Consider the following 13,369-nt stretch of genomic DNA (forward strand, 5'->3'; position numbering starts at 1 on the left):
GAAGTTTTGTTGACTCTGTAAAGTGATCACCTAAAAAGCCAGGTCCTGCCAGGGATGGGTTCCATGTATTGGAACAAACCAGCAATAAACCCCAATTGATTTAGCCACGCCATGACTCTTACACATTTAGCGTGGGAGTTTAATGGATAAACACAACAGCTTGGATGAAGCAACTTACCCAGCTTTGCCCCCTGCTTCCATGTGGTTGGCTAAGGTGACATCATTGGACCACACATCAAACTGCCACTTCCTGAGGCCCAGGACCCCGCAGTGAACTCTGCCACTGTGGATCCCGACCCTCATGTTGACATTCACGCCCGTCACCTCACGGACCAGCCTGAAAAGAGACAGGGGGGAGAAGGGCCATTACTAGCAACTGAATGGCTGCAATTGTCAGCAGCACAAACTTGCACCCAGAACACAAAAATCCATCATGATCCATAAATTATTCACAGATACACATGGCACAGCTCATCCACATCAAGAGGACAGCAGAACAAAACTGGACGTGCTGTACTGCTCTTGGATGGCCAGGCTGGCCAAGAGAGCCCTAATTAGAACGTGGAGCTCTTGGAGTAAATCCATGTACACTGAACTCAGGACCAAGTTGAGAACTTATAAAAAAATTATCTCTGGGGCAGTAAAAGGATTAAAGTGCTGGTCTCTGATTTCCATACCAAAGCTGGACATAACCTGCCAGCACTTGGCCTCATTAAGAGTAATAGCATGTTGCAAAGAGAAAAAGGAAATGATTTCAGAGATCTTAATTTGTCTGTATGGCACCAAGCATCAACTCTTCCACAGATGAAATATGATATGTGTGTGAAATACCTCACTGAAGCTGGAAAGCTTGAGCAGGCCTTACAGCAGCAAAACCAGAGAACCACATCTATTGGAGACACTCCAAACAGGCAGCTACAAATATTCAAGTTCTGAATGTAATGAGGTTTTGGATGCTCTGCTTACTCCCAAAAAGACTGCTGGAATACTTTGTGAGGTTTTCCCCTTCAGGGCAAAAATTAACTTCAAGAGCTGTTCACATGAGAAATATATTTAGGAGTGTGAGTAGGGAAAAGCCTTGATGAGGCCTTCAGAACAACTCTTGCTTCTCATTATTGACAATCACATCACTCCCAGAATGTCCATGCTTCACGGGCCAATTCACCTCCATCACATACCACTGTCCCTTCCTTTGTGTAGTAAGTTTCTTGCACAAGGAAGTACTTTAAACCTATCAGATTTCAGTCTCTTCAGTTTTCAGGTTCATCCAGTCCTTTCTAGATAACATCTGGATAGGTAAGTGCCTCCCAACTCCCTAACATCAACACAGTCCTAATATTTTTACTTTAGTTATTAATGGAATTTCATGAATAAAGATAGACCAGTTCTGGACTCCAGCTCCCTCCTAACAGTGCAAGATGTCCCTTAAAACAGTGTCCAGGATGACTTCTTGTTGAAACAGCTCCTTTCCTCTTCAAGTTCCTTTCTCTTTTTGATCCTTGTCTTATGTTTCACTACCTTCTCACTGAAGTGACATTCACTATTTTTATTAACAAGCAGCAGAGCTTGTCTAGCAGGTAAAGGAAGCTGATAGGGGCAAGGTGTTACAGGCTGATGAACTGAAGAAGCTCCAACCACAACACTTGAGAAAGAAACAGGAGCTGGAGTAATAAAAACGTACCTGCACCCGTAAACCTGATAGAAACAACACAGCTGCAGCTCCTCCCTCCACTGGGTGCTACAACCCCTCCTGCACCCCTGCCAAGCCATGTTACTGACACAAGGCCAGGGAACTTTTCTCAGTAGATTCATTGGTGACCAGGTGACTTTGTCCAGACTTTGCAGCAAACAAATAAGTTTGGTTATTCATTGGATAAATGAAATATCCTTTGTTAACTTCCTTTTTTCAGCTCATTTATACCAGTGGTACAGTGAATACAATTTTCATGAAGTCTTTCCTGTTTGGGGTAACACTCCCTGCTGTTATTAGACACAGATGAAATCAGCCTACAGGCAGGGCCCAGTGCTGGTGAAGTCTGCAATCAAATGTTCAGTAGTTATTTGTTACCTGCAATCAAATGTTCAGTAGCTATTGGTTACCTTAATTGTGAAACCTCTTATCTTGATCCTTAGGGGAGGAGGGGGGAAGAGGGAGAGCAGGGGTAGTGAGAACAGAATCACCTTCAAGGCTTATTAAGAGATAAGATTGTTAAATGCATTCATTGTACAGCGAGTGGGAAAGAAGTTTTAAAGGCTGCTGAAGAGCTATTTGTAAACAAACACTGAGTGCACCTCAGCTCTGTGTTTATTCCAGTAAGGTGGGTTGCAGCTAATCAATGAAGTCTGGACTTCCTGGTGTTATTTAGCCTTGTGGGGAATTATACAGCAACATTAGAAGGCCTCTGGATTTCATCAGGCCAACAACTGGGCAATGAACACAACATTCTGTGGGGCTGGTGGCCAAGGATTGCTGCTTCTTGTGTTTGACAGGACACTTTGTCACCTGCTACTTAATTGTATCTCACGTGGAAGAAAGAGCATTCTTTCAAGGGCTACTGGGAACTAGTTACTTGCAATTCCTCTTAATTTGCACATTGCATACAAACCCAAAAAGGAGACTGGTCCAAGAAAATGGAGTTTAAAAACAGGAAAGAAAAGGTAGAAAGTCCTGGCAGTGTACACTGTATACAAAGCAAGGGAATGCTGTTGCATGCCGTGCTTTGAATGGGAACTCCTGGGTGAAAACGCTGCTTTTCACCCTGTGTATTTGTGTTATGAAAATGAGGTTGAAAACTCTGGGAGTGTATTGATGTCCTTGCAGAAATTCAAATGGTATAGGATGTACTGTACCAAGCTCAGGAAGGAGGTACCTCTAGATTTTATCAAGCTGAAGTGGAAACTCCATCAATTTACTGCATGGAATAAATGGAGAATGATGTGACATGCACTCCTCTGCTGGTACCACTAATACTTCAGAAGATGCTTGCAGAAAATAAAAAACAAAAGAGAAAGGAAAGAGCAGGAGAGTCTGTGCAGCGGGGATGGTGTAGATATCAAGGTCTGCTCAGCTACCATCCCAAACTGACTAAACTTTGCACCTGAACTTGCATACACTCAAGATGACCAAATAAATCTTCCTTCCCTGAATTCTGAAAGAAAGCACATGTACAATGCAAACAATATTGAACACTGTCTGTAATCCTCCAAGCAATAAAACCAGATATGGGTCTCCTCTTTGTTACTCTCTAAAGACAGGAATGGTCTAACAGGGTAGCTAGTCTGACCTCAGGAGCAGGCAAAGCCCCACCACTTGTTTTAAAAGAAAAAAATAGAGATGGGGAAGTAAATGGAAATAAAGCAAAAAGACCAATCTGTGTCAGTAATTAATTAAACTAAAGTAAGAAAGGCTTCAATCTGACCCTTTAAGCATAGGGACACATAGAGAAAGATTTGTTGGACTAGACAAGACAGACCTTAGCAGAGCAATTTTAAGGTGAGTAAAAAACTGGTTTAAAGACATAAATGAATAGCGACTGAAATTTAATAAAGTTATTACTAACCCTCTGAATTCACAACTCTGCAATCCACTGGAATCCTCCTTTGGGAATGAGACTTCCAGTAACTACAGTAATCTTTGCCTTTCCCATCAAGAGGCTGAGCTCTGATATCCACATGACTGTATGGACACAAGTGTCTGTTTTGCTGCTGTCAAACCTTAACAGCATTTTGGTTTTTTGTTCCAGCTGTTTTCCCTTTTTGCTGGCCAGAGTTCTCTGGTTTGGTTACCTTGCTCCTAATATTAAGAACTAACAGGAAAGAGAATCTACTTGCATTTGTTCTGAGCTTCTCTCTGGGGAATATGGTACTTACGAGATGGCCTCTATCATATCCATTCCCATTTCAACACAGCAGTGTGCATGGTCAGCTCTTGCTTCTGGCAACCCAGACACACAGTAATAGCAATCACCCAGGATCTTGATCCGTAAACAGTGGTTCTCCTTAAGAAAAAATAAGAATAATAAAGGAGAAAGAAGTATTCAGCTTATATTCATGCTTGCAATAGCTTGCCTTTTAGGGCAGTGAATATTTAAGAAATCCAGTGAACCAGCACAGTATGTCATTCTTGCAACAGGAGAATGAAAACAAGAGGAAACAAAATTATAATAGAGAACTTACAGCTGCAAGTTTATCGAATCTGGCAAAGAGCTCGTTCAGCGTCATGACCAGCTCCTGAGCAGTGCACTGGGAGGCCAGACTGGTGAAACCCTCTATGTCTGCAAAGAGGATGCTTGGGAAAAGAGAGGGAAAAAAAAGAAAGTGTTACAAAATTTGTTGCTGATATTTGTGTAAGTGTAAATTGCACATAGAAGTCTGGGATGGGAAGGCATGTGGGGTGTCCCAGCCCCAGAGCAACAAGGAGATGAAGAGCTTTAATGTACCTTAGGATGCAGCCCCTACCCCACCTGCAGCACCCAGGAGCTCCTCCCAGTTAGGCTGCAAGCCCAAAGTGACCAATGTGCTGCCAAATGACAATTGCAGACCTTGCCAGCTCAGGCCAGCTGTGACATAAGGATATCACATCACAGGTCCACCCAGGATGGACTGGGAAAGCCCTGTGAAAGCAGCCTGGACTGTTTTGAAAGCACAATTATTTGAATCACAAGTATTATTAATGACTCTTTGATTTCAGTGAATCAATATTAATGTTGTGCTGCAAGGACAACAGTGGGTTGTGGGTTTTTTTTTAAACTGCACAAAGATTTTGTCTCATTGATAATTACAACATGGAAAATACTGACTTGCAATCAAACCCAGCCATTATGGCAAATTTAAAACTATTCAGTAAAACAAGGAGCAGACTTTATCTATATAGATCCAAGATAAAATGTAGACATGCACACACAGTTATATAAATAGAAAATTCATGAGTTCTACTTGTATATTGGAATATTTATCCAGTGGTTGATTTGTTCTTTGAAGTTGATTATTGCCATCAAGATGTACTTGGAAAAGAAATTAAAAGTATAAATAACAACCACTTTGGAATTGTTTCTTCTTTGTAAAATAAAACTCCAACATGTTTTAGGCAAATTGCAGAGGTATGTTTTCAGTTGGAATTCCCTGCAATGCCTTCAGTCAGAAAGCAAAATCAACAAAAATATTTTCACAAGCATTTTTTGCAAAAATCCTGAAACACATTTCAATTCTGGCATGCTTTTCTTATTTTCCTTCTACATTTCAACTCCAATAAATCACCAAGCAAACATATTGCATTAAATACTTCTTTGTTAGTCACACTGATGCTAAAATGTACAAGAGAAAAACAAGACGAATGCAGGGATGTCTTAATCAAAATATACTTTGCCATTTTTAAGCACTTGAGAAAACACACAAAAATAAATCAAGATTCCACATATTTACAAATAAAAGTAAACCTCCTGAAGAAACACACTTGAAATGAAATGAAAGCTTAGACAAGTCTGTACTGCTCATAAGCAATTTAAGTACGTGCTAATATGTAATGTACAAATGGGAAATGTCTCCAGTTCTAGTGGCAGTAACCTAATGTCTTGTTGAAAGCACGTTCCTCTTCCAACATAGGGAAAATTGCAAATTAGTAATTTTTGAACATGTTCACACTCTGCCTGTGTGCATGTTGCAATAGTTTTGTGTTAGAACAGGAGAAATCAAGATCATCTGCTGCCCTGACATTCAGATATCAATGGGTGTATCTGAAAATACTACACAGGGATGCCCTGAGCCTTCTCCTCATGCCTAATAAATGTGGATAAATGATTGAGGTTGCTCTCATCATTCCCCATTACTATCATTCCAGATAAATGGATCAGACATTTCTAGAAGTGAAATGGTGGCAATATTTCAACCACACAAATGAAGCAATCAGCAGAGCCCTATGGAGCTGTTCTGCACACAGATTTGTGTTAGCTAACCAAGCACCTGGGTGCATTACAGCCAGCCAGCTGTGTGACCTGCTCTGCCACCCAACAGCCACACTGCTGAGCTATCAGCAGACACTCTCTGGGACACGTGGGCTGCAGGGAATGGAAAACCTCACCAGGGTATGGAAAGGACTGCATGTGAGATGGCAGAGGACAGAGCAGGTAGCTGGGAACTGAAGATGGAGAGGACAGACACACATTCATGCCAGGTGACTGGAGAAAGAGCAGGACACAAGAGTCAGAGAAAACAGTCCTTGACAACTGGAACCCAGCCTGAAGCCTCTGTCCTCTGTTCTCAGCAAGGTACTCAGAAAGCCACAAAATCACATTTTACTCCTCTGCCTAATCTGCCCCCTCCACACACTCCTGCTAGCACTGCAGCTCCTGCAGCAGAGACTCCAGCCAGGTTTGTCAGTCCCAGCCCCTCCTGCAAGGGAGGAATGGAGACAGGAATTTCTGTTCCTGCTGTTACTAGCCCTTGCAACCCTTACAATTCAGCCTGCTCCCTGTAAAATACCCAACAAGACAGAAGTGACAAGGAAAAGAGTTGTCTCTTACAGCAGCCATCATGGAACAGCCCATGATCCTCATCCTGTGTTTAGTCAGAGCTGTTATTTGAAATGAAGCTTGTTATATCTATGTCCTTATACACACAACACACACAGTGAGATGTCTGAAGCACCTCCAGAGCCTGCCAGTGCATCTTACCCAGACTAGCAGCCTTAGAGATTAAACACACAGATTCCCACTACTCTTAACTCCTTACTCCACACTTCAGCCATGTCAGACTAACTCCCCTCAGCAGTGAAAATATTTTATTAAAGGACCATGGTGTTGGTGATTGTGATGAAGGGCCCAACTCATGCCAACTATTTGTCAGTCTTCAGAGGTCATGGCATTTCCTTGCTGGTGGGAGGACAATGCCAGTAACAGCCTCCCTTGTGCCAAAATGTGCGGCAAATGACAGCGGGTCAAAAAAAGGTCAAAGGAAATAAATATTATAGCTATAAAATACCGTGAGATGAGTAAGGCAGTGGTTTAGCAGTACTATTAGCTGGAGCAGATTAGAAGGGATTGACCACAAAATCTGCAGTCTGGACATCAGCAACTATTATCAGCCCTGAGTCCCAGTCCCTTCATCTGGGAGGCTACTGCTTTGTGGAAAAACCAGTTTAGCATGTAATTAAAATGTTGTAATGGTTTCAGAGTTCTTGATATATTTTCCACTCCATCACGGTCTTCAGATTTACCATCTGATTGGGTTTTGTCCAGCAGTAACCAGGGTATGACCTCAAAAAATACAGAAAATGGTTCATTTCTGGGAAAGACAGGGAAGAAAAGAGGAGTTATCATTAATTTTATATGTCTTTCTAAATTCTTTCTGTTTTATTTTGGTTGAAAAGTACCACAAATTGTGTTTTAGGGTAGAGGTGAATACTTTCCTAAGCTCCTATTTCAGTTCCTATTTCCAGCAAGGACTGGCTCAAGATTTCATAGCTGTACAAGGCAAGCTCAGTTTTGTGGCTGTTGCCCTGCATGGCTCATGATGCTGACAGGAAAATGGATGGAAAAGAACCTGATGGCAGATCCTGCCATCCTTCCTTCTGCTTAGGAATCAGCATGATACCTGCCTGGTGTCACCCAAACCCTAGGCAGGAAGAGGAAAGACAGATACAGGGACTGGAACACCCCATAGCTGCTGCTGGCTCCTATGGATTCCACCGTGTCTGAAGGGCAGCACAGGGCAGGCTGGGCTCACAGCTCCAGCTGCTGCTGCCATGGCAATGCCAGTTCTGCCTGAGCTTGGCTCTTCCCAAAACTACCAGGACACAGCGGACTGCAAGGCCTCCATGAGCAGGATGTCTGAGTGCTCTGTGCACAGTGCTCCACAGAACTGCAAAGGCAGACTGAGGTGAAATGGAGAGAACACAGCCAGGATGCAGAGACGAGAGGAGAAAATTCCCATCCTGCTGAGTTCAGCTTTCCCATTTTTTGGTCTGTAATGCATTCACACAACAGTTAAGATACCTGTGGATAAGCAGCTCTGGAACCAGCAGGAGCCTCAGCGCAACATCCGAGAGACCAGCTCAGGTCCATCCCACTACGCCGAGTCCTACCACTGCAGGTCCTTTAAAACTATCTCCTATAAGTCAGGTGATCCTGAGGCAGAAGCATCACAGGATCTTTGAGATGGCAAAAGATGGCAAAGGAGAACTTTCTTTGCAAGTGTGCAGGAAGGGGAGAGGTTTGGCAGAAAGCAAAGAATATAAGGAGTGAGAAGAGCTAAGGACCAGGTGAGAAGAAGGAAACCACGAGATGCTTAAAAACCACACACATCTACAGGGTATGATTTTGCAATGCAGACTTAAATGTCTGGAGCTAATACAGTTATTAAAGGAGGGACATGACACATTTTTCCCTGCAAATGCAGAATTATTCAAAATGCGAAATTAAATCATGAGTGCTTCTAATGTAAAAACAAAATACCCAGCCGTGTTCTATTTCAAGCCATGTGCGTGCCATGCACGCCAGCCACAACATAAATCAAGCAAGGCAAGAAACACAAACCCTATCACCATCACAACGGTGATGCCAGTCAGGAATATAAACACCATGTGTTGCTGGAAACCAAACGCCACAGGCACTGCATGGGAAACAGAACAAAACCCCAGACTCAGAGAGCTTTAATGCCTTATAATAACTGCAAAGTGCTTTTGACTGGATCTGAACCGTGGTATTTTACCACAATGAACACAACCTACAAGAGAAGAAAGAGTTCATGTGCCATGGTAAAATAATCATTGTTCACTAGACGCAAGCATTCACGAGCAAAGGTGTAACAAGAATGCCACTGACTTTAGACACAGTCTGCCCTTGCCAGTGAGCTCACTAAGCTAATGGGGGAGGACAGGGTCTCAGGGTGCTACAACACCATCCACTGCAATTGGTGTTGCATGCCATTGAGTCATACTGTGAACAAGGAAGAACAAAGAAAAAGGATGGACTAAGATGAAGCTAACAAAACTCTCACTTGAAAGGCTGGGTCAAGCTCTTTATACCAAAGCAGGCTTTCAGAGAACTACAGTAATGGTGAAGTTGGAAGGGACCTCTGGAGGTCATCTCATTTAACCCTCTGCTCAAGCAGGGCCACCTAGAGATAGTTACCCAAGACCATGTTCAGATGTCTTTTGAGTATCTCCAGGGTGGGAGTATCTCTTCAGCATTTTAGTAAATTAGTCAATTTTTGCACTTGGACAATTGTTTAAAAGCCAGTTCCCCTCCTGCACTATAGACCCAGAATTATTTTTCAGCTCCAGTGGCACAAACAAAGTATTAAGTTCATCTAGAAGTTCCTGGAGTAGACAAGACATCAAGATAAATCCAATCTCTCCTTCTTAGCTACTTGGGGATGGGATGGCACAGAGATCCTCTTTGTCTTCTACTCACCCTGTGCACAAGATAGGATTCCAGCTTCCAGAGAAGCTGAGAACATCTCATCATGCTCTTTCCCTGCTGAATTTGACAGCAGCAACAACAAAAGGACAAACCAAAACAAGTTGAGGACAAGTTCCCAGCAGTGCCACAGTGGCCATGGTCAGGCAGCAGCATGTCTGGGAAAAGCAGCACCAATGTGAGCAAGGGCAGCAGAGCCCACCTAGGGAGGGTGAAGGGGCCCTCACAGATCATTGTGCTGAGTGACAGCCCAGTGACCAGACCAGCAAGCTGCTTCTAGACCATCTCAGGTCTCAACAGCACATCAGCCTTGCTCTCTTGGGATGTCTGTGTGACAGACTAAAGACACAGCCTTAGCAATGCAAAAAATATTCTCCAGAACAGCAGGACATCAGACAGACCAGAGGTTAAATTTTTTCCTTTTCCTACAGTCATGGGAAAAAAGCAAACACAACAGCAAAAAGATACATGCTCTATCCTCAACTTATATGGTCATTTTGGAGAAGATCCATTTAGTACTGGAAATCACCTATTGTTTAAAATGAGCCCAAGGACTGTTGCGACACATGAGCTGGCACAGCTCCCCTTTGGAAAGGAGGACTCAGTCTTGCACCATGTTCCACCTTGAGACCATTCATGCTGGCTCCCACTTGCTCAAGAGGGTGAGAAGGGGCACATATACACAAATGTTGTGATAAGCAAAGAAGTACTGGTGAGAGAGAGGAAAACACAAAGTAGGAGGAAACACACCAAAAAAAAACACCCTATAAAACCAAAACCCTGAAAAACTGTGAGCCTTTCACCTTTTTCTTTACAACAAAAGGCAGAAAACCTCCCTCCCATCCCTCTTCAAAGCTGCCAAAAATGTAAACCAAACTCACATGCCATATTTGAGAACTTCACTCTGCAAGGTCATACTAAGTCAATCTGGTGGCAGCAAAAACCAACAAAGAAGCAGGAGAGCAGATGGCTCTGGGAGACACTGGTGGCAACGTGCAGTCTGCCATCCACAGCCACTGCATGATGACAGCCAGGCTCTTTGCAAAGACACAAACTGCAGAGCCCTGCTTTGACTCGATTTTCCTGTGTTTGCTCTCAGGTGAGTGTTACTGGAGCTCAGAACTGCCTGAGGGGCTTATCTGGGAGATGCACATCTCCAGCACAAACATTTGTGGCTGCAGCTCTGTCTGCATTAGCAGGGCCGGGAATGCCCTATGGAAAGGGTCTGGCCCTGCTGATGCTCAGGAGCTGCTGAGAAAAATGGCACCAGACTGTCCATCATGGTCATCTCCTCACTTCAGTGGTCTGTCCCTCACTGACAGCACAGGAAATGAGAAGAAATTTAGATCCTGAAATTACTAACCAGAAGGGGAAAAGTGCACCAGTCATGCAAAGAAAAGTTTTTCCATTACCTCCCTAGGTTTGCAGTTTACAAGCATGAGTAGAATCCCCAGTTAATGGAACTTAGCTATAGCTAGGCAACATCAGTACTCCTTTTTTTTTATTTTAAACATGAAAAACTTGCTATCCTCTCCTTCTAAACATTTTGAGTTACAAGATTTTCCTATTTCAGCAGACTATATTTAACCAGATTGATTTTTCACTGGAAACAGGAGTAATAAATAGTCTTTTGGGAAGAAAAGCTACTTAAGGAAGGCAAAACCAAATAAAAATAGATATGCAGCAGCTACCAGCCAAACTATAGGTGTGACACACTATAGATGGCTTTGAGATGACTGAAAGAAATTTTAATCCTCCATCATTGCCAGCTGAATTAGATACTTCTGTCTGTCAAACCTAAAAAAGAGATCCAACCATTCTAAATAAGACTTTGTGTTATTAAGAAGGAGAAAATTTAGACCTTTTTCATTTATCTAAGAAGGGACTTATGGGAATGTAAATTTTTTTCCAATTGCTCTGGTCAGGGGAAAAAAACATGTAAATAAAAAAGATGCCAAATCCATTCCATCTCCAAAGAAGTTTAAGAGGGCAAAGCTGAAGGATAGGGCCTTTTGCAGGAAGGACCCATGCACAGTGCTGACCCCAACCACGTGCCTTTGCTGTGGCTCTGAGCAAGCCCAAACCCACCCAGCTCTGCCTGACCAGTACAAAAGAGCTGGCAGGGCTGTCCAAACTGGAGCTGAATCCAGCCCACACCAAAATAAATGTCAGATTCATTTTTGTTCCACAATACAGCCTGAAATCCAGAACTGCAGGTAAAACAGAAAGGAAAAGCCATATCTGGTTTTCAAACTTCAGGTGTGCTTTTTCCTTTGAGCATTCCTGAAGCCTGTTTTCTGAGACTGAGCAATCTCTGATATGAAAATCCTGCTGTAAACCAATAAGTAGGACAGCAGAGCTAAGAGAATTCTGAAAAAAGGGACCAGCACAGTTGTAATTCTGTTCAGGGCAGGAAGGCCCTATTCCTTCCTGCCTTTTTGTTGAGACAATACCTTTCAAAATTGACTGAAGCTAGAGAATCAGCATGGTAGGAAAGAGAAACAACTAAAAATTTAAGTATTAAAGCAAAAGAAAACCTGTTGCAAAGGGACTATGTGCCAGCAATCCATTGGTTGTCAGAGAAGGCAAGAGAGAAATATATTTTGTCACAGTTAACAGTTTCACAAGTGTATCCTGGCTCAGATCCATGGCATAGAGATGAAATTGCTTCTAATCAGGTTTGTGATGCTTTCTCTTATATATTGTTCAGGTCTTTGTATTTGATGCAGAAAGAATGAGCTCTTCATAGCTGTGAAAACTGCCTTCAGTCTGTTCTTGTCTGGTATCATGGATATTCAGGCTAACAATGATGCTTTGTACTCCCTAACCAAAAAGCTGCAGTGATTCTGCATGCAGCCAGCACTTCAATCTAACCTTACTTCTTCACTCTTTCCCCAGGTCCTGTCCTTTGAGGATCTATTTACTTTGTCATTTCAGCAAGTCAGGGTTTTCCCTCTGGAAAGTCACTACAGAATGAAAACATTACATTAGTATATAAATGTAATAATTTAAAACATTAAGGAGCAATTGTGCATTTCCCAAAGTGGGTAAGTAGCATAATGCAGACTCCCAATGGATCAGCTGAGAAGGGACAAGTGCTGTGATGTTCTGTGTACATGATTTCCATGGGTAGCTTATTAGATCAATAACACAAAGTGGTGGAAAACAGTGCTGAAGAGCACAAACATGAGTCTTCCTGCCCTTTTTGGAACAGTCAGCATGAGTGGACTCACTGCACCCCCACTTCTATACTTTAAAATGTAGTTGACGAGCTGTGTTTTTAAAGTTGCACTGATGAAACTGTAAAGAGAAATGGGCCCAAAGCATTTAGAGACACTTAACTGCACTTTATAATGGTCACTTTTCTGAGAAACACCAAGGAACATCAGTGGAGAGACACTGTAAAATGAAGACATAATTCTTCATCAGGTATTTTGAAAGTTAAAATGGCTGCCCAAAGAAAATGGCACAGCTCATTAACTAAGGGATCAATGTTATTTGATTAATAAACAAACCTGATAATAAATTTAATAATAAACCACATTCATGTTTTCAGTGACAAGAGAGATTGGCTGCAATGTCAGAATCAAATGAAAAGGAAAAAATCCTGCAGGAAATTGAGCTTGTTATCTGGTTGTTGTACACTGCATTAATTTTCCTTACTTGATAAGAACCAGTAATGAATAGATACCCTCAACTCACAACTGAAGTTTCCCAACTTTACAAGAGCTATAATTTAACATTAAGGGGTTTTCTCCCTTTTTAAGATGTCACCTACCATCACATCTGAATTGACCAGTGGCACTTGGGTTGATATCTATTTTTGGTTCCCTTTGGTGACACAGAAAACTCCACCTTCCATGGAGAAACAAGGTAAATATAATGAAATTCTGTACAATTGGTATCATCAGTAAAACCACGCCTTCTCAGAAGGTAGTTCAGTTGAGTTACTTCAT

General features: G+C 42.4%; 1 protein-coding gene across 1 annotated transcript in view; it reads right to left on the reverse strand.

Moving 5' to 3' along the window:
* The window catches only part of ADCY5 (adenylate cyclase 5), a 204,129-nt gene that overhangs the window by 52,114 nt on the left and 138,646 nt on the right, over positions 1-13,369 (reverse strand). The window contains exons 4-6 of the mRNA XM_036386627.2: positions 4,177-4,288; positions 3,871-3,998; positions 179-337 (exon numbers count right to left, since the gene is read on the reverse strand). Of these exons, the coding sequence (XP_036242520.1) occupies positions 179-337; positions 3,871-3,998; positions 4,177-4,288 (399 nt within the window). The remainder of the gene's footprint in view (positions 1-178; positions 338-3,870; positions 3,999-4,176; positions 4,289-13,369) is intronic.

This window comes from Molothrus ater, chromosome 7 (assembly GCF_012460135.2).
Source record: "Molothrus ater isolate BHLD 08-10-18 breed brown headed cowbird chromosome 7, BPBGC_Mater_1.1, whole genome shotgun sequence".
Taxonomy (NCBI): Eukaryota; Metazoa; Chordata; class Aves; order Passeriformes; family Icteridae; genus Molothrus; species Molothrus ater.